We start from the raw sequence: 27,955 nt of genomic DNA, 5'->3' as shown, positions 1-27,955 counted from the left end.
CTTTTGTATGTTCTATCTAATGTAGAAGGTTCGTTCTATGAAGTAGTTAGGTGTAATGTAGAAAACTCTTGTACATATTTAATCCCTTAATTAAAGGTGGAGCATTCTAGATAGAAAGATTTATACTTGATTGTTGTAGAATTGTCCTCAGGAGAAGGTTAAAGAATATTGTAGGCTAGGGATTAAGGAACAATAAATAGACATCCCTTCCTTTGTAATTTTGTACATTCAACTAACACACTAGTAGTTTCTCCAAAGCAATTTCTTCCAAACTCTCTTACTTCTTCCTTAGCCTAATTGTAGCACAAGAACAACAATTGGCTATCTTGATTAGTGTTATGAAAAATTGTGATACTAGTGGGCAACGGGCTATACGAGCCCGACCTGCTAGCCTAATCCACAACCCATCATAGAATGGTACTCTCCCGATACGGTAAAATTTTTGGGACACATTTTGTCTATATAAGACATACAATAACAATATACTATGATTTTTTTATTGTTTATATGGCTGACACGTACATTGTTTTTCTATGTCCTCGATTTAATTCTTAGATGAATTGTCAAACTAACCCAATACGAATTTCTTTGGTCATTCTCCTACGGAGTATATAATACCGTTTAGAAGCATTATCATTAAGATTTGAGGGTAACGCAAAGTCACTATTAAACTCTCTCAGACGAACTAATGTATAGATGAGCTAATTTTCATTCTACATTTGACAAATACATAAGTCATTCGTTTAAGGAAAAATAAAAACATTCATCTTATATTCAAATAATATAGTCTTTTAAAAATTATAAAAAAAAGTCATCAAAAAATTAATATCAAATTTCTAAAATTGGAGCTAAGAGGTAGATATAAAATTCATCAAAGATATAATGGATTTTCTTGCTCTTTTCATTTTTTATCTTTTTATTATAAGAAGTGTATTAGAGTTGAGCAACAAGAATATTTGATAAATCATTTGAATTTATTGAGAGTCAAGGAAGAAAAACAAATATGGTAGAAAATCAAGCAACACAACTAATGTAATAGTAAAAGTTGGAAACAAATTATACAATATCTTTTTTTCCATTTTCAACCAAAGTTGAGCAATTCATAATCATAGTCGGATCTCATTAATACTATTAACCTCAGGCATTGTGTGGGTAACATTCATGTTGATCAGTTCTATTGTATCCATTTAATTAAACTGTATTGTTATTGTCTAAGAGACAAAAAAATCGTGAATAGAGGATTTTTTTTTAAAAATATTTGGCCACAACTTAGTTAGCTAGATCTTTCATTTTTTTGGTCTTTTAGAGCTAATGGTAGGAATTGTACTAAAATATCACAATTCATTACAACCCTCTCCCTTTTCTATATATGAAAAATTGAATAGAAAATTGTGCTATTGCGTCTTGTCGTGTCACTTATCGCCACTAAAATAGAAAAAATGGTGTAATATATTATCGACAAATTACGTAATTTGGAAATTACTTTATTGAATAAACATTGCTTAAATGGGTCAAAAATAATGGAGGAAAATGGATAAAATTGAACCAAATGAGCAAATAAAATAAATCAAACCACTAGGCAAATAGCAAGAGGAGTACAATTGACTTTGGACAAAAATGACATATTTTTGTATGAAAATAAATAAAATTCGGCTAGTATTAGACCGACAAGTTCATAAAAGCCTAAGAAATACAAATATAAAAGCCATGGTCAAACAAAATCAACTTTTTGTTACATACTAACCACATTAATATTAAACCCAAAATTACAAATACATAGTATAATTAGATAATATATAGTTATAATGTAGCTAATATGATATTAGTGGTAGCACATCTTTTGCCTTTTTGAGCTAAGCAATTCAGCATTTCACTCCTTTTTAATTTGTCGTTATATGATAATTATTATTGGCTAACCAATGAGAACTTAAATTCTTCGCTCATTAACATAATATGGCAGACAACAATATTACTTTAACATGAAATTAGGTGATAATTTTATTGATTAATATAGGTTAAATAAACATTCTTATTAGTATATCCAATTAGTAGTAATTCTTGTTTGCATAATGCATTCCATCTATACATATAAACTTTACAGATTATTATGTTTAGACTTTATACTTCAATTATATAACCAAATGATCGATCTCTCTTCCCTTAATTAAGCTAGCATAGAAGTCCAATTAACCAAATTAAAAGTAATATTCACTTAAAATAGTCGTAGTAATGTGTATATGGTACTCTCTCATTACATAATTGTTGGCATTTTGTTTTCGAGGTTGAATTTGATCGTTGCAAGTCTCGATCTTCTGAACCCACCTCCTACAATTTTAAATAAGAAAAGGAGAAAAACACTTTTAAATATATTTTTTTATTGTTAACGGGAAGTGGTACTTAACATATTTCTAATTTAATTACTCGTATTTCGAATAAATATGTAAATTTGTATGAGACTACTTATAACATTGAAACTAGTTTTTAGGACTGGACGATGTCCCAGGTTACTGCATTAGTAACATTTATATTATTCTTATTTCGTATTTTGAAAATGTTATTAACCAATTCATTTTTATTACATTTATTAGTATATTTTTTTACAATGATAGCATGTAATGTGTTATAGCTCAATGGTAAACACTTCATTGTTTAAACACGTGGCATATAAACTCCTTTGGAAACTAGGACGGAGGGAGTATATTTTTTTATATTACATACGTATTTGAATACTCCAAAGAAAGTAGTAGGAATGGTCGTCGGGTACACCTATATTAAGGAATTAAAATGTCAGATTTTATTATTTTGATAAGTGAAATTGGGGTAGCATGAAAATTGTGTGGAAGGTTCTATACAAATTTTTCTATAAGACGGTCTTACACAAAAGACCACTTTGGTATCATATCAGTTAAGCAATGGAACCAATTAGTTAAACACTTGAAATAATTAGTTAAGCACTGAAACCAATTAGTTAAGCAAAGGAAGTAATTAGTTAAGCAAATGAATCAATTAATTAAGTAATGTAACCAATTAGTTAACAAATTGAACCAATTAGTTAAGCAACTAAAGTGGTCTTTCTGGTAAGGCGGTCTTACACAAAAGTTGCCGAAGGTTCTAGCATCAAAAGGCGAGAACTATTGTGAATTGATTTTTAGCAATGAGAACTTTCTAGAATTGTAAAGAACACTATGTAGGATTGTAGGAGGAGATTATAGAGTATTGTAGAGTAGGAATGTTCTAGGGACTAAGGTACGTATATATAGACACCCCCATTCATTTGTATATATAGTTGCAAAATTGTAGTCGCTCTCAAGAAATAAAAACAGCCATTGAAACTCTCTTGCATACTTTCACCCTTAACAAAATCGTATCGTAGTGCACATTTTATTATAGCAAATCAATTTATGTCAAAGTGATCCATCACTTTGTGCACATAAAACCATGAAAAATAACTTCAAGCTACTACTTGTATTCCACCTTGTAATTATGTGTGCTACAATATTACGGACCAATTTGTAGTAGATGTTCGAGCTAAGTTGTTTTTTATTTGTTATCAAAAACAAGATTTTTCTGTAGTTTTGGTTATTGAAATTAAAAAATAGGCCTTTAGTCGTTACAAAATGGTTTTTGCTAAATTTTATGAAGATTTGTTAAACTTCGTAACAAATTACTGGTTTGAATCAGTTAAACTCAACTATTGATGACAATATTAGTTACTTTGTGAACTGGAGAGAAAATTCCATCTTCACCAAGTACGCCATTGTAGATATGTTATGAGAAGGTGTGTGATTCTTTTATTCTGGAATAGAGGCGGTAAGTTATACGAGAGTTTACATTTTTTTTTTGAATTTTGGGTATTCTTTTGTCATTTACAAAAACCTAAATAGAAAATTCCGAGTAAATGAGATAATATAATTGTCTTTAATACACGAGCACACTTGAGTCACTTGACTCGGTCGGAACTCACTCGATTCAAGGTGTAGTCAAGTAGTGGACAAGCGTCAAGTTGACTCGAAAAATCAGTGCACAAAGGTGGGAGATCAAAGGGTGTAGTATGAGTCAGATTCCGAAAAATCAGTGCACAAAGGTGGGAGATCAAAGGGTGTAGTATGAGTCAGATTCGTCACCCGACTCATAATCAGTTGAGATTGATGACGCGTGAAACTCAACACACCCAAATGACTAGCAAAGTTCGTAAGTGCATTATCTCTGGCTCCTGCCAGACACGGATTTTAATCGCAACGTTGTCATAGACCATTCAAGCTCCTCGGTGTTGTCGTAAATATTGAGCAATGAACGAACATGTCTTGTCGGGTTTCTAATATCCGTCGCCCATTTTTCTATGGTCATTGACGACTTTCCTGAGTTTCCTTACATTATTGTAAGTGATCAGACATCTGCATTTGACAGTGATGTTGTTGTATCCATTGAATTATTCCTTGAACATCCCATAAGAACGTAAAGACGGATTCTGTACGACAAATCACATATTTAAACTCCCTTTCTTATTTGTAGTTTGTAATATCGTTTATAACGTAATCATACATCATCCGGAATAATAAAAAAAAATTAAAAAAAAAAGTCGAGTTTCAATATCAAAATTAATATTAGTGAAACTTATTTTTACCAAAATTAAAGAAATTAGGACCAATATATATATTCAAGTGTTCAACTCATTGACTTCATAGCTAACTAGATTGACTAAACCACCAATATCAATATATCATAAATCTCACTCTAGCCCCTTGCTTTCCCATTAACTAAAGAACAAAAAGAAAAACTACACTTAAACCAGATTTATATCAATTAAAAGTTTAATATTTTGTAATTTGATAAGTAAAAAAAGTTCCTAAATAATTCCCCTAAATAAAAACCCAAAAAGTAAACAAAACAAAAGAAAGACAAGTTGGGGAGTTTGTAAGGGGTCAAACAAACCGCAAGAAAAAGCGGAAATTGCGCCTACTCGTGTGGGTTGGAGCGGCAAAAAGAATGCCACCATGGCATCCCCACACTCTCTCTCCACACTTTTTTTTTTTTTTTTTTTTTATATTTTTTTTTTTATTTTATTTTCTGTTTTTTGACTGAAACTTTTTTTTCTTTATCAATTTTCAGCTTTTTTCTTTTTCCTTTTATTTTAATATTTATATTTATTTTTACACAAAGTTGAAGTAGTAAATCTTGCAACCCACGTGCTCACACTGTTGCAACGACACAAGAGGGACAACATCCTCAGTAATTAAATTAAACTAAAATAAATACCACAACTAACTTCCAGTTTTTTTGATTGACTTTTTAAAAATTTAAAAACATTTATCATTGCCAAAATTAATTTCACCCTTTCACTAGCACCTAGTACAAATATTGCTCCATTCATTTTTTGTGAACAAAAGCATCACTTTAATTGAAAAATATAATAAAAAAATTAATCTAATGAAAATATATATCGTGGCTAATCTAAAATTATATTTTCACAACTCATAAGAACATTTAATTTTGTACTTCCTCCATTTTTTAATAATTGCACCATCTTGGTTTTAGCACTATTCACATATTCTTATATAGTTATTTTTTGTGATTTATATGTAAGGAAAAATATATTCATGTGGGATCTTGTTAGATTCGTCTCGAAATATACTTTCAAATTACTCCCTCCGTCCCGGAATACTCGACCCGGTTTGACCGGCACAGAGTTTAAGGGACTTGAATTGACTTATTTAATTTAATACGTAGTAGTTGATAGTGGGGTATTATTTTAATGTAGTTAGTGGGGGGTGGGTTAAGAAGGTGGGGTTGGGGGAGAGTAGGGGTTGAATTTTTAATTATTTTTTGTATGGAGTAGGGGGTAGGTGGGTTAATAGGGGTGGAGTGAGAAATAATATAATATTGTTAGAATATTTCCATTTTTAGAAACAGGTCAAGTATTAAGGGACGACCCGATAAGTAAAACAGGTCAAGTATTCCGGGACGGAGGGAATATCAAATTTTTATAACTTTTTAAAATGTATAATGAGAGATATTAGTGGTTAAAATAGTGCATTGGCAAGCGTGAAATCACAGATGGTGCAGTTAAAAAAAATGGAGGAAGTATATATTAGTAAAAGATCAAGCCAAAAGTAGTATATGAATAATATATTCAGACTAATTTCAAGTGATGCATTTGTTTAGAAACGGAAGGAGGCAGATTGAGTAGTACTTCTTCCATTCTCTAATTACTGCAACTTGATTTGGGCAAGAGAATTAAGAAAACGGAAAATACTGGATTTTGGAGCGTTGGTCTCCACTTAATTAGGCCCTGTTCTTTGTGGTTTTGTTTCAGTTTTATTTAGTTTAGTTCAGCTCCATGTAACTCAATTCAGTTCAATTCAACTCCATTCAATTCAATTTAGCTAAATAAAGTCAAGAATAACAAGGTGTTAGTAGATTCAGCTAACGTCACATTGGAATAAGGAGAAAGTTGTAATTCAAATAGTGAAAAATTTGTGAAAAATACTAACGTTGCAACTAAAATGAAATCGTCAAACTGTTGCAAGTTTGCAACAAATAGAATATTGAGGAAATATAACAATTAAGGTAAGAAAGTTGTACAAGAAAACAGTTGGGTCCATAATATTTATACGACATATTTCCTACCTAAAATATAGTTATACAAGGTACCAAAATATTGTACTCCCATAGTATTTATATTTTTTTATATTATTGGAGGATCTTATAAATTCTAAATTTGTAAGTCAATTCTTTAGTAGTAAGATCCTGTAGTATCTTAGCTGCCAATCCCACGTCCTTCCCATATTCTACCCTTTTATATTTTTTTTTATAGATACCTTTGTTATACAAAAAATATTTAGGCCACCAAATTAATTATTGTCCAAAATATACTTCTTACTATGTTGCTCCATTATTATTATTGTTAATTTATACTCGTTACACGTTGCGAACTAGCAAATGGTTATTATCAAATAATTTATAGGCGATTATTGTTGTTGTTAATTAAAATTTATTTTACGTTGCAAACTTGCAAATGGTTAAGAATAGTATAAACGATCTTGATAATAAGGATAGTAATAATATTATTTGACAGTTCTCGTGGCGGTAAGTTGTAATGCGTAAAAGTAAGTCCAGACAATCAATGTGTACATGAATCTTTTGAAATATCTTTTGAGGTTGATAGTTAAAGAAACGAATGATATGACTCAAGGAAACAAAACAAATATGGTAGAAAATCAAGAAGCACAACTAATGAAATAGTAAAAAGTAGGAAACAAATTGATATCTTTATTTCCATTTTTCAACCAAAATTATTGTGTACAACTCATCATCACAAAATTAACAAAAAAAATAAATAAGTAAAAGCCTATATAATTAATAATTACTCTATATAATTTTATTATTATTATTAATAATTATAATTTCCACTAACACTCAAAAATTCCCCGCTATATTTGCTAACAGAGAATAATACTCTATATTAGTACTACTTACTAAATATAAGCAACAATAATTAAATAAAATAAAAAAATAAAATCTATTAGCCGCCGCCGGTACAAAACTTGCCGATAAATCGGCCGGAAAGATGACTGTTCAACTCAACCTCTCTCCATTTTTTTTCTCTTTTAGTGTCGGAACTACAAAGCTACAAGAGGATCCGACGCAAAAATGTCATTGATGTCTTGAAAATAATCATCCACTTGCAACATATTAGACGATGAATAATCATTGTTGTTGATGTTGTTATTCATCGTACTAAAATCAAAATCATCCATAAACGAATCATCGAACACATCACCGAAATCGAACTGATGATGAAATTGTTGATCGTTATCGTCGCTTATTGTGAAGAGACTTTCCGACGATTTGGAATCGTCGAAAATCATCGGTTCCGGCGTTTCGAAGTTGAAGAAATCGTTCAAAAACGGGGTGTCTAATAAGTCGCCGATATTCGATGATGACTCACCTTGACATTCTTCCAAGTTGTAACAACTAGTACTGCTAGTGCTGACACTATGGGTAGTACTTGGTTCATGAACCGGAAAAATAAGCTCATTCTCGGGTTCGGGTTCGATATCCGGTTTGAACCGGGAAAGTTCCTCCGACCCGCCGCGGAAGTGTAGGACAGAGGTGGGAGAGCAGAGGAGGTTGTGTGAGGCAGATTCGTCGCCGGATTCGTAACCGGTCGAGGTTGATGGCGCGTGAGCCTCAACCACCACTGGTGGCGGTGGCTCACGGGGCGGAGGAGTAGCAAAGTTAGTAAGCGCATCCGGACCGCGGAGTTTAATCGCGGCGTTGTCATAAACCATAGCAGCTTCCTCAGCGGTGTCGTAAGTGCCGAGCCAGAGACGAACCCGTCTAGCCGGGTCTCGAATCTCCGCCGCCCATTTTCCCCACGGCCGTTGACGTACTCCTCTGAACTTCCTCACACCACCGGAAGTCATCAGAACACCGCCGGGCTGCGGTGTCGCGGCTGTATTAGTTGACTTCTTCCTCGAACCACCCTTTTTACAAACAGGGGCAACAACCGGTGGCACCGCCGCTACAGCATTTGTTGTCAAACTAGTCGTTTGCTCAATCACAATCTCGTTCAAGTACCGTCGCACACGGTGACGGCCGAAAATCTCCGCCTCCTCATCGCTGGAGGAATCAGTGGCGTCGTTATCGACAACCGATACTCGAACCACCCTTGGCGGTGGTTTTGGGACCGATTTCTTCGTTGGTTTGATAAGATTCTGCTTCTTTGTCACGCTGCGATGTTCGGTGTATTTCACCGGGCATAACAACTGTGAATAATCCATTGTTTTTTTTTTCCTCTTTCAGTCTTCAACAAATTCAGTGATTTCCTCCACTTCTTCTTAACATCAAGAAGGGATGGAAAAAAGGCGTCAAAAAAGGGGTGGGTGGAAATTGGAAGAAATCAAAGATTATCGATACCAAAAAATACTCAATATCTTTGAAAAGGAAAGATTCAATGTTGGGAGAAAAGGAAATTAAAGGGGTTGGAGGTTTATGGGAAAGTTCAAATTATTTTACTAATGACTCTAGAGAGAGAAAATGTAGAGAGATAGAGAAAAATGAGGGAGAGTGAAGAAGGTAAGCAAGTGACACTTGAGATGGGTTTTATATAGGATACCCATCAGCCGAAATTGGAAATGTTAAATTTTTTAATTATTTTTTAATTATTTGTTGGTTTTGTATAATTGGCTTGAGAGGGGGGGCAAAAATATCTCTAATTATAGAAATCTAAGGTTATGTTCTATTCACCTGGTTTGATTTCGCTTTTTGTTTTTTCTAGTCTAGTCTGATCTGGTTTGTTCTGATTTTACTGACCTAATCTAATGAATAATAAAAATAAGTTAGACAGAACGGAGTACTACTTGTGAATAAAATATGAGGAGCTATGATTACTGTGAATATTTTTGCTTTTTCTAATCTAATCTGATACAATCTGATCTATTTTTTAATTTAAGTTAATAAGCAGTCAGAATAAGGCGAAAAGAACATAACAATATTTGCGGATGGGAGGAGGAGGTGAAATGATAGAGTGACAAGCCGGTGACAAACCGGCGAGGGGAGGTGAAATGGGAAGACAACACAAATTTACGGACCGCCGCATAGGGTGTGTGAATGGGCACGATTTGGACACGTGGAATGTGGTCCAAAGAGAGAGAAGATTAATCCAATGGGGGAAGCTCCAACTGGGTAGTGAAGAGGTTGATAGTTACAAGTGAGTCAGCAAAACATGAGTTTTTGTTTTTTTTTTTTGTGAGGAAGAAAAAAAAAAACATTGGTTTACGTGTTGGCCTATCACGTGAGACCCAAGATGCCCGGCCTTCTTCGTTTTAACTTGTCGGTCAAAAATTCTCATCACTCTTCACTCATGGGTCATCACTTTCCCTCACTCACTAATTACTATGGAGTAATAATAATTAATTCAATTAAACATTTAATTATAGTTTAATAATAATAATCCTATATTAATAATAATAATAATAATAATAATAATAATAATATATGAAGTACTAATTTTACGGTTTAATTACTTTCATCAAAGTACTTAATTATGATCGAAGGAAGGAAAATGTGAAAGGCCAAACTAGCTTAATGTTTGAAAAATTAACTGATCTATTGTACAAATTTTGTGTGTGAACGAAGCATGAGAACAGGATATGAAATATTATTTCTACAGTTTAATTACTTTCATTGAAGTACTTAATTATGATCAAAGGGAGAAAAATGTGAAAGGCCAAACTAGTTTAATGTTGATGAATAGATTTATTACTGTAAAATTTTTGTGTGTGAACAACGCGTCAAAATGGGATGAAATCATCAGTAACTGAGTTTGATGACGTAACTTCAATTATTGGAGTGCCACGTGAAATTAAACTTCATGTTACAACCTGGTCTAAAAGGGAATTGAATCAAACATTACCTGTTGACTCGATGGGAAAATGTATAGTCTATGGTAATAAATCAAATTATATGAAGCTTCTCAGAGAAATCAAGATCGTGTTCCCACGTAATTAAGGTTGTTGTAAAAAAAAAGTAAATTATAACGCGTCTTAATCAATGTTGGTCAATGTGACGCTTCATCTGTACTAACTACGAGTCAAGCTTGACCTGGTGTGAAAAATTGTTCCCTCTCCCCCTAAGGATGCCCTGTGTAGAATTATGTACAACAAGACAATTTTAGTTACCTACCAAAAAGAAATAAACGTTTGGCGTACGTAGTTATATAGCTACAAATTAACTTAATAAAATTATTCTGACCGCATAACACAAGACTTCTTAATATATACTCGTTCATCGTACTTCTGTATTGACAGTTTGTTATTATTTCCTAAAATTAGCTGTAACATATTACGGTTAGTTCTAAAATAAGTATAGCTAAGTACGTTTATTTCAGATAAGTGATTTCGCGTGCATAAAACGCATCATGATATTGGCAAATGTTATGCTTCACCAACACATACCAAGCGAATAAGTTTGGCTTAGTAGGTGAAGATTGTACATTTAATTTGATGTTTGTTGATTTAATGCGTATAAAGTTCCTTTACTCCTACCATTCTTCTAATTTGGATATCCACGAATCCAGCTCCGATAAAATTATAAATACTAAAAACAAACTTTTTGATGGTTAAGACATCTTCTTACGTTTATCCATAAATATACACCAATAGTGTATAATTATGGAGCAAAAGAGGACTTATGATGATGATGATGATCTTCATCAAGGACAATTGAACATTTAAATTCAACCATCACACCAACCAACCAAAAAAACAAATATCAAACCAGTGCATTTTTTGCTGGACAACCGTTAGAAAAAAAAAATCAAAAAATCAAAATGATTTTAAATTTAACTTTTTACAGCTGCAAGTAACGTGGCGGGCAACCTAGAATTTACCGCCATTTATAATTCGGTTTGAAATGTACGGCCCTGAGTATCTTCTTGTTTTCCACTACAACGTATCATCTTACTACGTGTACCCCACGCTCTGTAACCAACGGTCAATGTAATTCCAATTGTCTAAGGCCTTGTTTTCTTTATCCGAACTGGACTGGACTGGTCTGATCTGATTGATCTGATTAGGTCTGTTCAGATCTTGTTGTTTTCTGGAGGTACTTTTTTTTTCCTGATCTGAAATTATCTTTTTTTTATCAGATCTAATAAGCAATAAGAATAAGGTTTTTTTTTTTTTTGGTGTTAGCACCTGGTTCATCCTTAGAACTAATCCGAGTTCGGGTCGAGTTCTGGGTGGATAGGTTCTATTCTCCTCCCAATTGTTGTTGCGGGGTATCGAACACGGATCCTCCCTACCAAGTTCAACCTCAATCACCACTGAACCAATAAGCAATTTGTCGCAATACAAATAAGGTGAAGATAACGTAACTAAAGTATATTTTCGCAAAAGTAGCGCGTGGATTGCACCACACAGACGAAGATGGGACCTAGAGAAAATTGAGTTAGCTAGTGTATAACTACAAAGGGGTAATAATGACATTTCATATTTCAGACAAGAAGCAAGTTGATAAAAAGGGGGCAAAATGGAGATGGGTGGTCTCATGTGTATGGACATGGGTGTTCTGTACGAGAAACCTACAAATTTTGGACCAAATGATAAGTGATTCCAAACATCTATGTGAAGTATTTTTATTTAATTTTTAATGTGTTTTTTGTATGCAAATGATATGATCAAGTTTCCATTTTGCTTGTGGCTCAAGGTTTATGTATGTCATTAGCATTGGAGTTTGAGAGGAAGAAACTAATCTTTCATGTCTCTTGCTTATTGTACTATCCTAGATTCCTAGAGTCGTTTTTAGGATTTACACAAAAATGTGTACTTTATGAAATGAGTGAGGAGAAACATACACTTAAATATGTTGTGGTCGAAAGAGTAGTTGCTGAGGTGGTAATGGGTTACAATAGCGTGTTGAGACCTGACTGATACAAATTGATTTTTGATGGAGTTATATAAAATTTTATAAGGCAGGATGATCGGTTTTGGGTGGTGTCTTGCTCGTATTTGTAACATAAGGTTCAACGGACAACCAAAACTTTAAATTTGAAGAATGTGGTGGGCAACACTCTTCAATTTAATTAGGTTACTAGTATAACCCAACACGAAAGTGATCCGTATAAAAGTTTAAAATTCGTTAATTTTCATCCGTGAAATTCTATCCCTTTTCACTATTTTAATGTGTTGTCAAAGTTTAAAGATAGTCTTCACATGCAGTTCACACTAGTGAATAAACGTCATCTGTTGCGTTAGTTCAATGGAGTAATTGATTGGGTTTGTACACAAACTTCTGGTAACGCTAGTTCAACTCCAAGTCACGGTTTTAGAAATACGTGTATTTAGTAAAACTAGAGTTCAGAGGTCAAGGGAGCTTGTTAGGTACGTACAACCGTATTACTGAAATTATATTATCAAATAATTCAATGAAAGATGGAGTCAAGAGCTTTCAATTTATAATCAATACAGTTTCCAAACTAATTAACCCAAATTTCCCAACTGCCTAAAATTCTGAATAAATCAACTTAATTTGACAATTAATTGAAGAGTATCAATGTCACTACATTTTTTTGTGCATATAGAAATTGACCACTAGAATTTTATCACAAAAATTGAATTAAAAAGTTGAAAAAAATTTAAAACTTGACGTAACAAAGAAGACAGAAAGAAACAGCAGAGATTTTGTCAAACATTAAGCTTTATATTTTGGATTAAGCAAAACATTCCTTCAACGAGGATCTATTATTGTTTCTTAATCTCAATCAAACAAAATACACAATTTAGTAGCCTTGTACGTTTCTTATTAACCACGATTCCCCTCACGTGACCTTCCTATTTTCATTTTTATACACTAAATTAATATATACTTTAATTAATTATGTATTTAATATATACTTTAATTTAATTAATTAATTAAGTAATTAAATTGACCAATTGATACAAAGTAAAGCAGTAAATCGAACAGACCTTTGTAATAAAAACCGTACGGGACAAAGTTAAACGTTTTACACTAATTTTGCAGAAAGAGGCTTCTTTTTGTGTAATTATTCGATATTAAGAGTTTTAAAGTAAAAGATTTTGTAAAAAGACCTCTTTTAATTCATTTAGTCTAAGCAAAAAGTTGGATTTGATTATGTAAACTATAGGTTTATAGTTATGCTTATGCTCTAATATATGAAAGTAATTCACTTTTTAAGTCATGAAAAGACGATTTTAAACTTCAATTGACATATATTATGCATCAAAAGACAATTTTGATTCTCTAATAACATATATAATGCATTTTATTATAATCATAATGAACAATACCAATTATCTATGTTTTGATACTATGTACTACGTATCTGATAATATTGCTGTAAAAAATTAACCCGATCCAACCGACATCAGAAAATAATCGAAGTAAACCGATTTTTTTTATACACATTTAACGTGTATGTGCACGATGGCCTCTCACAAAACTTTGTCCGATTATACTAGGTGTTTTTTCAATACACTTATTTTTTTGAGTATAATGACCATATAAATAATATATACTATCCGATTAGACTCAAATCGATTAGACCTCGTCCGTGTATCTCAAGCTAACATTAGCCTATTTTTTGAACCCGGACGTAGCTCAACCTCATATTGCAATTTGATCTCAAGTACAGTTTAGTTTAGTTTTAGTAATTTTAATTTCAGTTAGAACGAAATGAAGGTGAAGTGAAAAGGGCCTTACACAAGTTTAATTCCAATAAATGCAATAAAACTAGCTTTAATCAAATTTCTTACATCATAGACTAATTCTTTAATCAACCGCTTTTTCTTTACTTGTTCATTTCTTAATTTAAAATATTGAACTCTTAATTAACAATTGGGAAAAACTATTAAAATAGATCTTGCTTTATTCGTAGAGTACTATGAATCTTGTGATATGAATCATGATTCCCCCTCCTTCAAACACCTCCCAAAAGAATACAAAAACTTATATGCAGTAGACGGTGTTATGTATAAACCAACTTCTTATTAAATAGTTGTATTTTTTAATTAAACAGTTATACGTTGTGATAAAAATATAAAATAGATAGTTATGTTGTTAATATCTGACCCATGACACATCACATTATAAGTGTCCCACATTAGCAAAAGAAGAAAGAGCTAATACAACGAGCCTAATTAATAGGGCGATGGGTAGCCTGAAAGGGCGAGATTTACATCAAAGAGGGCGATATTAGACATTTTTCGCCCTCTTTGATCTTATATGTTGTAGTGGTTAATGATCACTTTTGATTACTCCCGACCCCCTATATTGATATGTACTACGTATACTAATATTTTAAAACAAAAAAAAGTTGCATATCATGTGTCACCCTCTTAACATCCTCTTTTTAAAAAATAAATTCAAAATTATGCAATATGTTTAATTAATGACCCTTGATAACGAGTGCGGCCTAGATTCGTTTTTAACATGTGTTTAATTAGTTATAATCAATCAAATAGTTAAACTTCGTCATTATATAATTACACTTTTAATTGCCTAAATCAACGATCTTATTCGTATGACGGTCTAGACTTACTAAAAATAATGAATTAGAATGTGAAAGACGAAAAATAAAAAGTGTCACACCAACCAATCTAGCAAATATATTAGTCTCACGCATGCATGTAAAACATACGAAGAAGAATGAAAAAAGCAAAAAGGAGTGGGGAAGACCCGATTCAAAACAATCCTCATGATTATGCAATATGCATCGCCATGCTTTAAACGATTTTATCACCTACTTGGCTGATCAATTGTTTCCAACTTTTCCTGTACTCTAACATCGAATTTCGATCAATTAATTCTGCTATCAAGGTTATGTTCTATTCAACTTATTCGAAAAATAATATAGTACGCCAGTACGTACTAAAAGCATTTAAATATAGTACAAAAACAAGTTATTAGAAGTAGTTAGATTACTCATGAAAATTAATAAAAAAAATATAATAATAACCTTAGAAAGTTATACACAAAAGAAAACTATTCAACAAAATATATGATTTAGTTAACAACAAAATAACACAGAGTATTCAATTAATTAATTTAATTTCAACCACTAAATTAAAAATGTAACCGAAATATTATTTGATAAATATTTACTAATGGTTATTCATGCGCCTTTTCTCATTAGCGGTGATCCAATGACAAGCCATGCCAAAAATAGTGACTAGTTTCAAGCTAATTAAGTGATCATATATCGAGCTTTACATTGAGTAACTCTTTTCATGTCCTGATCGAACATTTAAATTGGATTCAACTGAAGTGAGCCATAATTAAAAAACAAAATAACTTTTAAGCATGAAAATATGCTTAAACTCTTAAAAGTCCATAAGTTTCAGACTGAGCCTAACCAAAAAAATTCTCTCTAACTTCGAACTTATAATTTAATATTTCCGATTCAATTAAGCCTATGTTGATCAAGTTTAATTACGGTTTACCTCTAATAAAATTCAATAAAGTATATACCCCATGGCCCCATACGTTGATTTGAGCAACCAAATAGAGATTTGTTTTGCCCTACATAAAACGTTTAGCCTCAATTAATATATTTAGTTATTTACAAGTTTACAACTCCAGCTAGATTGTTTGATGTCGAGATAAGCGTACGTATCTATGTGGACTTGTGAAGTATCCATATACAACGACAAAAAAGGTCAAGCACCCTTGAACTTTGGCCCCACATTGAGCCAAGTGAACCACTAAGAAATCAATAATATGACAACTTAGATAAGATCATAAAAGATACGCTACTTAGATACTCATGGGGACGTTTTACACATCAACATCGATGGAATTTTGGAAACCAATTGATCATCATATATATACAAGTTGTAAATCCCCTTAAAAAAAAAAGCAAGATTTAAATCACAAAATATATGAGTACTGTTTCCTTCTGTGTGCGGATAAGGTTATAAAAGACAAATGATGTTGACAAGATTCAACAGTATCCCCCTCCACAATGTCAACATGTGATGGCCAGTGGCGGAGCTATTGTGAGACAATTCTTATAAAAATAAAAAAACATTTATTACCTTATTTTATTAGAAAAGGAAAATTAATGCGGGTTAAATAGTTATTTTATTAGCATGTCGACACCACAATTTAAAAATCTTGCCTCCGTCACTGGTGGTTGATGTGAATATAATGATACGACTTACCCTAATACTGGTGTCTGAGACTCAATATATATAATAATATTGTACATTAGTACAATTACGAGTATCCTCTATTACAATTTACAACCAACAAATGAAGTTAGTTAGCATCTTGTCACGTGTTGACATTTTCCCGATGCTAAGACCCAGCGTGTGCCATATGAGGCAACTCCCATGAGCCTGTATGCTTTACTGATGCATGTATCCTGGTGCAGGTTAGTATCATTTCGTGTTGTTTCCTCTACTATTGTTGTGTTCGATGCTTGTTGCGCATATGGGGTAGGCTGGCCTGGATCAAGCCTCAGGGATTAAGGCGCCGCGCGGGCGGTCAAAAGTCCCGTCCGTGACAATCTGGTACCATAAGATAGTACTCCATCCTTCTTGTTGTTGTTAATACGGAGTAGATCGCATGCATCCCTTTGGTTCACCTGAATTTTACTGAATAATTACTCAATAACTTATATGAACTTGCTGAAAAAAGTTTTTTTCGTGTGTTAATTGTCTGAATTTTTTTACTTTGTCGAACTTTTCTGAAATTAGTTTTACTGATATAATTAAAAAATAGTTGAAATAAGTTGAAACAAACAGACTGTACATATATAATTTGTATATATTAAAAAATATCTATATGTGTTTATAGAATTTCCAATTATAGATAGCAATTGGTGCATGAAAAAGTTAGTACATGCATGCTTGATGCTTCAATTCAACAATGAATCATGAACTTCCATAAAATGAATCATAAATAACAAAGATTAAATCATACGAAGTAAGTTAATTAAGATTATAATATGCGTCGAGTTTAGTGAAAACCGGCTAATCATGCATCATGTTTATATGAATAGCCAAATCGTATCTTTGGGTTCATGGAATATTGACGTACAAATGTACAATTCAATTGGTACGTATTATGTATGAGAATCAAATAAAATAACACTTTCCAATTTTGACCTCTTGAATTTATTCTGTTTGGTGGGTATCTAATCTTACCCTATCCCAATAACAAATATACTCATATTCTTCACCATTTTATTCTTGTTTATCCATATTTTTTCCCTTTTTGGTGTAATTTAAAGTATATTCATCATTCAACCTATCATTTTTCTTTATAGGCACACTTTTTTTTTTCTTTTTTAACATAGAGGAATAATAAGCATTTGTAAGTGAAATACTCCCTCCGTTCTTTTTGTTACACTTTGTTTTTCACACTCTATAATGTACACATTTGATCAGAAATAAATTCAATTGCATATGATTTTCTTTTTTAAAACAGTGGATAAGTTGAAAATATATGTTGATAACACAACATCTCAAATGTATTGTTTTGATATTCACAATATTGAAAATTTACGGTTAATGTTTTCAAAGTTTGACAAAAAAAATATAAAGTGTAACCAACAAAAAATAAAGAAAAAGAGGAGTAAGGGAAAACTCTATGATTTATTGACTTATATGATTCAATGTTAGGAAAAACAACACGTGTAAGTGGAGACTAATTGTCCCACGTTGAGGAAATGATTACCAACTTAGGTGGTCAACGTATATTCTTTTATCGATCAATTAGTTTTATATTGAAAATTTGTTGGGCTTGTACGTGGTCAACGAACCTTCAATTTGGGCTTAATTAAAGTCGGCCCACTTGTATATTTGTCATTCAATCAATTAGTCTATAATTAATAAAGGATCAACTTTGAAATTTAGGATTTTTTTTCGAGCAATTTTATGTGTCACGTGACATTTTTATATTGATAAATATATTGAAATAAAAGGGATTTAATTATGAAATTCTCAAAAAAGAACATAAATATTATAAATACAGTAAAAAAAGGATGGAGAGCCAATATTAGCTAGCAAGTTATAAATAACTCCTATTTAGGCTCTGTTCCTGTTCGACCTATTTTGACTTATTTCAGACAAAATAAGTTCAGTTAAATTCAGATAAATTTAGATAAGTTCAAACAATATAAGTTCAGCAAAAATAAGTTTTTTTTAGACAATTTTACACAAAAATAAGTTTAGTGCAGGCAAAATAAGTTAATTTCAGATAAAATAAGTCCAGGTAAGTTCAGTTAAGTTCAATCAAATAAGTCTAATAGAACGGAGCCAATCCTATTTGCCAAAACAAACAATAAATTTATTAAATTATAATAACCTACTTTTTTTTTCAAAATATGGTACACATAATATAATAGTGGAGTAGACGAGTAGTTTACAGAAACCAAAATAAGGAAAAAATTATGAAAACATAAGCAATACTTTCCTAGGAAGTTCTTTTCTTGAGAAAACAAAAAATGACTTATTTATATGTTTATTATGATGAACAATGTTTTAAAATGTACAACAAGAGGCTGCCTTGTGTACTTATGGACCTACGGAAATTAATTAATTAAATGAATAAATAAGAAAATGTTGAAAAATGAAGAAATTAAAATGAAGAAACCCAAGAATTAATCCCTATGTTTCCTCGATCAATAATCCCAAAAAAAACAAATTAAGCAAACAAATACGGAGTACTTAGCATTAACGAACAAGATCTGTTATGAAAAGATGGGAAATTTGTTGTAAATTTTATTTTCTACATTTATTTTAATTAACCGTTTATATTGGGAAAGCTGCATTTGTTAGCTCGGACTTTAATGTGGAGTGTACAAATTTACCCTTCCCAAGTAAAAAAAATATGGCATAAAAAATAGACTAGTGTGGTTGGGAATGGAACATAAGATGCCCACATCTTAACAGTAAATATATTCATAAACCTACTTATATTGGTAACTATATATTGTAGTGGCATTCCACTTATAGAACATTTTACTATTGTGATTCCTTTGATTTTTGAATATTGGTTTGTTAAGTGTCTCTAAGAAGCCAGCAAGAGGTGTTTTGTAATGGGGTATGGTGTTCTTTTTGCCGGATGAAATATAAACTGCATTTATTAAAACTTACAGAAACCGATTAAATTTGATTGATCTGATAGGACATTATCAAACTTGATGAGAACTTATCGGACCTTATTATATCTAATTGCAAGAAATTAACTTTAAGAGAGTCAACATGATTTATGAAAAACAAAAAATGAGGAAAAAGGACGAGGAATAATAGAGTATGTGAGGTTAATTAGTTAATGGGGAAAAAAATAGTTATGAGAAAACGCATTTTTAATTATTATTTTTCCAAAGTTGTTGACAATTTCTACTATCTATTAAAATATTACAGAGGGCCTTGGATTCATATACGAAGTATCTAATTTCAATCTAAAAATATGAGGTGTTTGGTTATGAGATATTTGGATAAAACAGAAAAGCTTGAGGTGAATTAAAAGGTTTGATTATTTTAGAAAGCTAATGTGAGTGTTCGGAAACTCAATATTCTCTTTTGCACAACTTTGTCATAATATCATTTGAAGAAGTGGTACTACATACTGATACATGCCAACTTTGTCACAATATCATTTAAAATTAAAACCATTACCAACCTAGTACTTAGGGAGTATATCATTTTATGCTAATGTTATTAATGGTCATTTTACACATTAATAACTAACAACTAATAAATAATTTATCAAACACTTTTACACAACTAGATAAAATCAACCATGCATCTAGTGGAGCCAACTATACAAATGTCTAACCGCTAATTACCAAACAACTTTTCTATAATACATATTATCATAATGTTACGTCATTCTAGATCTGATCAAAAGATGGGCCGGGTCGCCCATCATGTCGGGTCGGGCCAAGCTTCGGGCCAATTTTGTGTGTTCGAGTTCCCCTATTTTGGGCCGATTCGGTCCGGGCCAAATTTGTAACTAAAACTATTGTTTTACGTTGCTCAAAGCCCGCAAAATGTTTAAAAAGGTTGGGTTGAGTCCGAAAATCGGGCCGAAATATTATGCCCAAACCCCGGTAATTTTCGGATAGGGCTCATATTGATCAACTCTACGTTGCTCTCTAGCTGGCAGTTTAATGTAACTCGTTTAGACACAGTTATCAATTTACACTCGGAATTACAATCATTAACAAAGAAAAATATTGATGAAAAAGAAGGTTGAAAGGCAGCAATTAGCAAAGTTCTGAACTAAACTTTAATTAGTCAAAAGAGTATGAATATTTGACTACAAACACACCATAAAAGGGTTACACAACATAGGCAAATTGATGAGAGTATATGCATGTGATCTTCTATAGTAGAGTTTTTATTTACTCGATTTCTTAAACTAAATTATCTTCCCTAAGATAAAAATGTTATCTTTCTTCATCTGTCTTTTGAGCGTGGAAATTTGCCGACTTGATCATATTTACATGCATCTGTTCTAGCTTGAGAGATAAGTTTCCCTTAATTTCAACCATTGGGTTTAATCATCATTTGAGCCAAATTTAAAAATTACGGATTTTTTTAAGGGTAATGATATATGCAGCATTTAGGGTTACAGCTTACAAACAACGTTTTCCAAATTGGAAATAATTTAGAAGTACGTGACAAAATTACGTGTCAATCGATGTAATAAGTGTTTTGTTTAAGCAATGTTTTCATTTTTAGCCTCTTCTATGTCGCCCTTAGGGCTGCACAAATCATTTTACTTTAAACTACTACAAGTACTATAACTCCTTATTACTTACTATTCCATTTTTCGTCCTATTTGAATTTCTTCTATTTTACTGAGAAAAATAACTTTACTCGTTAAAAAATTTATGTAAATATGAGAAAAAACGTATTTCATAGTATTTTTAGATTCATCTCATTATGTAGCTCCAGCCTCCATGTTATGTCACCACCTTTGACCTAGCTGACACACCACTGGTTTGCCCTGATAGTCTGCTACGCAATCTCAATGTGAAAATCACTATATTTTCCAATACAGTGCATACATCTAGTATTTTAAAATCGTTATACAATTAACACCGTGGGATATAAAGGTTGTATGTATCATGCATGTGTAGGGTAAAATTATAACCAACACTTATCTTTTACGTAGTACTTGTTTAAGAGAGTTCTACATGAATGAAAAAGTGAGCGATCATACAATCAATTTATGCGACCTCAGTTGGAAATTGATTAATACAGTGATATTACAAAACTGTGCATTATATGAATTAAGCGTTTTACGGGAGATTTAATTGGAAAATAGAGTTGTTTAAATTAAGAAGATAATTAGTGAAAATTAAAAAAATAAAAACAAATTGGCTTCGCCCAGGCTCGAACTGGGGACCTTCAGTGTGTTAGACTGACGTGATAACCAACTACACCACGAAACCAGGTTGTACTACTTGCTCACACTAAATTACATAATAGATAAGAACTCCGCTAATGTGTAATCTCTGGCTGAAATTTTTTATTTCACTTTTGCAATGCCTAAGTGCACATTGAGAATCTCCTAGCTTCTACAAATTTTATTTTTAGAAAAGGAAAGGACTCATAATAATATACAGAGTGATTTAATTTAGCAATAATTTTTCTATAAGTTCGCTTTATAGAAATACGTTCCCACAAATGTTGTTTTATAGTCATAAAACCTTATTTGTAAAAGATAATGGTCGCTTATTCGTTTAAAATGTTTTAAGAGCTTATGCTACATTATTTATGGCATACATATCGTATGCTATTCTATAATACTTAAAGTTTTAGGAGCGATGCTCATTCCACGCATAAACGATAAACAAAAAGCAAGTACTCCGTAATATTAAGTGGACCTCATAGATTACCGATGAAATTATGATTTTTTTGAATAATCAAGAGGAATTCCATGTTATTTGGAAACCATTATAAACACCATTGAACATCCAACATAACACCAATCAAATCACTAACTTAAAATTTCTACTTTTTTCTTTACACAACAAAAAACACAAGCTTATCATATTGATGTTTATAGATATCTACTCGATCCATAGAATTGATCAACACACCTATAGTCCTACCAAACTACAAAATCAACAACCCTACGACCCTACTCAACTCTAGCTTCACGAGCGAGCAAGTAACAAAGTTGTTATTTCATCCTTAATAATAATACGTCGTTTAACTTAATGACACTTCATACAAACATCCTCAAAACATGCCTATTTAAGAAAACATACGTTTTTGGACTCATTATAGTATTTGGAAAAATACACAAAAAAAAACATCATTCACAATCTAGGGTAGTCAAAGTAATAGGGTTTAGCCCTTAAACATACTTAAAAAAAAGCCTAGTTAAATAGCCAACCATTCATTAATTAAGGAAGCTAAGCTAGTGGTCAAACTCTAAAGGCTATAGATACACACCATTCAAACTAACCTTACAATAGGTGACAAAATAATTATTTTATTTTTTATACAAAATAAAATAAAATAAAAAATAATTTTTTTTTTTTTTATATTTTTTTTGCATGCTTGTGGCATTTAATGATAGATAGGAGCCAGAGAAATAAAAACAAAAAAAATGTACACTCCCACAGTCCTACTTGGCTACTTGTTTAAACATAAAAAGGCTATATATCAACCATAAAAATTAATACCGTTAAAAAACCTGAGATAATTAAAGTGATTTGTCCTGTGACTCAAAGACATAAGCGTGACCGGCTTTTTCCTGTAAAAATGACAAAAACCGGTTTGCAGTGAACCGGTGACCGGCGAGGATTACGGTTACAGTCAACTCGACACCTTGGCACAATGGCACGTGTACTTATCCATGTGGGGGTGACGAGGCCACTCCTTGAATTGGCTACATTCAATTTATTTTGCATACACCCATATACAATCAAACAAACACTAAAACAAATTACAGTTAAAGTAGTTAACTTTTTCAGTAAATTTTTTCTACTCATGTGAATATGTGATTAATGTGAATTTGCAAAGTGTTAAAAGTGAAACCGGCTTATATTTTGGGGTTTTTCTGGTCCCAATTTGGACCCCAATGAAATTCGGAAATTTGATATTTAACCTCACTGACTCCGTTTGGTTGGATGTCAAACATTTTTCGGGAAAACATTTTTTCTCTATTTTCAATTTTATATTCTATTTTCTGTTCCTCAATAGTTGCATCATTTCTATTTTCATGTATCCCAACATTTTTCTTTGATCATTAATATCTCTAAAAAATAAAAATTTGAAAAATTTGATATTTGGAATCCTCATATTGATACGAATTTAACAAGATCTCACTTGACTATGTTTGTATTTACATAATGTGAAAGAATAATTGTCAAACTTAGTTAATGAATAGTGTCTAAAAAAGAAATGATGCATCTATTGAAGAACGGAGGAAGTAGCGAAAAAACATTTTCCCTATGAGTAATATTGTTCTCCCAATGATGGAAAACCATTTTCCCTTGAAAATGAAGGGAAAATTGTTTTCCTTTCTTTTTGTCTTATTTCTCTTGTACACTATTCTCACAACTTGCTTACTTTCCCTTTTGTTTCTTCATTTTTCTTACATAGAACCAAACAACGGAAAACTAATTTTGGAATTGTATTTTCTATTGTAAATTGTTTTCCATGAATATCATTTTAAGCTAAAAATGTTTTATAGCTAACCAAGCGGAGCCTTATTTTTATTACTTATTCCGTATTAAATTAGATTAGACCAAATTAAAAAAATCAAGAATCTGATCATACCAGATCAATACCAGAAATTAGAAAAATCATACCAACCCATACCAGACCAGATAAAGAAAATAGAGCCTAAGACTTGGATGTATAGTAGACTGGTTTTGTGTAAACCTGATTATATTTATATCAAACCCTTCAATGTTTACCACTAAATTATTTCCTAATTGATAAAATAACTAAACATAACTTTAACATGTACTATGTAATATATACTTTCTCCGTTCCGGAAATATTGCACCATTTGTTTTTGACACTATTCACACTACGATTTTGACCATTTTTTGTAATTTTTAAGTAAGAGAATTTTAGTCATGTGGGGTCATGTTAGATTCATATCGTTATATATTTTCAAAAAATATTAAATTTTTATAATTTTACTTGCATACGATTTGAGATATTAAGAGTCAAAGTAATGGTTAGAGGAGTAAAAGTCAACCATGGTGCGATATTTTCGGAACGGAGGAAGTATAAGTTGTGTATTCCGAAATACGGGGTACATTGATTATCAAAAAAAAAAAAAACGGGGAACATTGTTAATTTTAGAAAGAAAATGCACTAGATTAGGGCTACAAACGAGTCGTCAGAGTTTTGTTTTGTTCGAGTTAAACTTGATAAGGATTATTAGTGTTCAAGTTAAACTCGGGCTTAACGAACTTTGAACATTCTTGTTCGAGCTTGACTCGTTAAGAGTTTGGCTTATTAGGCTTTGTTCACGAACATGTTCATTTGCTTTTCGAGTTTGAGCTCAAACTTGAACAAACTTAAATCAAGTTTGATAAAATAAACGAGTTTCAAATTACCTTTAAAACAAAATTTTACGCATCCATTTAATTTAATAAAATCAAGTTTTTTATTTTTTTTCATTTTGTCCATACAGAAAATCATGGCTAAATTTTAATAAGTAATGAATTTATTTAATTTCGACCAAAATATATACTCCCTCCGTCCCAGAATACTCGACCCGGTTTGACCTGCACAGAGTTTAAGGGACTTGAATTGACTTATTTAATTTAATAGGTAGTAGTTGATAGTGGGGGTATTATTTTAATGTAGTTAGTGGGAGGTGGGTTAAGAGGTGGGGTTGAGGGAAAGTAGGGGTTGAATTTTTAATTATTTTTTGTATGGAGTAAGGGGTATGTGGGTTAATAGGGGTGGAGTGAGAAATAATATAATATTGGTAGAATATTTCCATTTTTAGAAACATGTCAAGTATTAAGGGACGGCCCGATAAGGAAAACAGGTCAAGTATTCCGGAACGGAGGGAGTATAAAGATAAGAAATATACGAGTACTAAAGTAAGTTTTAAAATGTCAATACAAAATTTCAAGCTTAAACGAGGTTTTAACAAATTATGCTCGAACATGAACACACTTGCAAACAGACTTAAACGAATTGTTCACAAACATCAACGAGTTGAGCATGGAATTGTTCCAGTTTAGCTCGTTTATACTTAGAGCTTAAATTTTTTGTTCAAACTTGTTTATTACCATAAAAAACGAGTTTTGACCTATATTAACGAATGTATTGACTCATTTTCTCTCATACATATATTAATGTGCAAACCACTTTAATTCATTCCTCCACGCCAACTTTTTATGTAAACCAATTGAAGATACAATTAGGGTGGTCTTTGTGATTAAAAAGTGAAAAATGTAAGGTTTTCTGCAACGATGAAGTAGCCATTGTTATTAAATTGGAATTAGCAAAAAATGGTGGTTAGTGTTTTGGATTTATGTAAGTTGTAATTTGGCGGGGGTTTTAAAAGTTTAATTAAGCTTTGGAAACAGGTTTAATAGCAACTGCCTAAAATCAGGGGTCATGGTCTACCACAATTTTCATCACCAACTCCTCCTCCAATCAACATAACATAACATATCTTATGCTAATTTGGTTTGAAATTATATTTCCAATACCAGTCTTAAGGAAATCTGTTAAAGTACTATTGCTGTTTGAAAATTAGACAATCATGGATGTGGATGTTGTTTCGTTCTATTGGTTTTATTGTTACTGAACTTAATTTATCTGAATTTACGTGAACTTAACTGAATTTATCTGAACTTATTTTATCTAAAAGTAACTTATTTTGTCTGAAAAAAATTTATTAGTGTGGAAAAAACTTATTTGTGTATAAAAATATTTGAAAAACTTATTTTTTCTGAACTTATGTGAACTTAATCGAACTTATCTGTACTTAACTTGCCTTATCTGAACTTAACTTAACTTATCTAAACTTATTTTGTATGAAATAAGTCAAAACAAACCGAACAGAACATAACATCAGTTTAAAATGCAAATTTTCACCAAGCACCGATTGTTTTCTCCAAGATCACGGTCGTCTCTACTCTAGGATTTTGATTTCTCATGAGACCATGTCAAGCAAATCATATTCATAATGTTTATAGAGATGAGAAGAAATCTTGACAATCCACGTCCCTATGTTCCGAGCCTAACGGTTAGGCCTGTTTTGTTCACTTATTTTCACTTGTTTTAAGAAAAATAAGTTCATATCAGTCCAATTTAGAAAATATTAAGTATAACGAGGTGAATAAAACACTTTATTATTCGAACTTGCCTTTAGAGTTATAGAACACTAAATAAAGCCATATATAGTTGTTTCAAAAGAATTAACATTCTTTATCCCACAATTTATGTATGTGTAACCTATAATTCTATTCTCCTATCAATCGTATTCTATACTCCTTACATATTGTGAGTTCGGGACAATGTACTTCTTATATGAGACATCTCAAATAAGCACTTGATGATGCAATGTTGCGTCCGTTTCTAAAAGATGTTCTCATTTCTTAATATCCCGTTACATTAATATATGATATATCATATATTACAACTCTTAATTATTTTTTTTGTAACACAGTTTTATTATAGGAAACAAAAAGGGAAGGATTTAGTACATGTTCCACAAAGCTCAATAGACCAATAGTCCGTCGACCTAATTAACGTCAACATTTTCCGGCTTTAAACTAACAACTTATGTATGTTACGTTGCTATGTCCAATCTTTAGGTGTACATGCATATATTTTCATATCAAGCTTAATTATATATCAAGTCATGGACACCTATTTTTTACATTATTAATGAGCTTATTAACGATTAATAATACAAATCGTCTTAATTAATTATTCGATTATGGGCAGTGGTTAACCCATTCGCCGCGAACGAATCACAGAACTAACAAGAAAACCCACTAAATAATGATGATTAGACAATAATTAGTGATAATAGATTAGCTTGATTATAGTACATTTAAACATTAGATTCTGGAAATAATATTATGAATTAGAAGTCCAACTCATCAGCAATCAGCATAATACTTGTCTCATCTCTGCTCTCTTCACCTGGCCTGATCTGATTTTGGCTTGATTCTTCTTGGCCTGATTTGATTTTATAGTCTAGTCTGAATGTTTTATGTGAATACTTTTTTCGTTTTCTGGTTTAGTCCAGTCTGAGTTTTTCTGGTCCGGTCTAACCTTTTGTTATGTTGTTTGATCTCATTCTTCCTGGTCTAGTCCGAGTTTGGTTTCGTGTGAATGTTTTATGTGAGTGTTTTTTGTCTTTTCTAAAATCGTCTGATTTTTTCTGATCTGGTATGGTAAATTTTCTTATCTGATAATTCCTCCGATTTTTAATACTCGCAACGTTTGTGATTTCTACACTATTCACATATTAT

General features: G+C 31.8%; 1 protein-coding gene and 1 non-coding gene across 2 annotated transcripts; both read right to left on the bottom strand.

Moving 5' to 3' along the window:
- Nucleotides 1–7,353: 7,353 nt before the first annotated feature.
- Nucleotides 7,354–9,084, bottom strand: LOC110779977 (ethylene-responsive transcription factor CRF4). Its single transcript, XM_021984422.2, has one exon. The coding sequence runs from the start codon at nucleotides 8,781–8,783 to the stop codon at nucleotides 7,620–7,622; it is 1,164 nt and encodes a 387-aa protein (XP_021840114.1). The 5' UTR covers nucleotides 8,784–9,084; the 3' UTR covers nucleotides 7,354–7,619.
- Nucleotides 9,085–21,857: 12,773 nt separating this feature from the next.
- TRNAV-AAC (transfer RNA valine (anticodon AAC)) lies at nucleotides 21,858–21,931 on the bottom strand. Its single transcript has one exon. It is a non-coding gene; the product is annotated as a tRNA-Val (tRNA).
- Nucleotides 21,932–27,955: the final 6,024 nt, after the last annotated feature.

This window comes from Spinacia oleracea, chromosome 3 (genome assembly GCF_020520425.1).
Source record: "Spinacia oleracea cultivar Varoflay chromosome 3, BTI_SOV_V1, whole genome shotgun sequence".
NCBI lineage: Eukaryota > Viridiplantae > Streptophyta > Magnoliopsida > Caryophyllales > Amaranthaceae > Spinacia > Spinacia oleracea.
The sequence above is the reverse complement of the archived record's forward strand: the minus strand, read 5'-3'. Positions and strand labels throughout refer to the sequence as shown.

Bases quoted from the DNA above. Each gene is read 5' to 3' on its own strand.
- LOC110779977 (XM_021984422.2), bottom strand. From the start codon at position 8,783: ATGGATTATTCACAGTTGTTATGCCCGGTGAAATACACCGAACATCGC.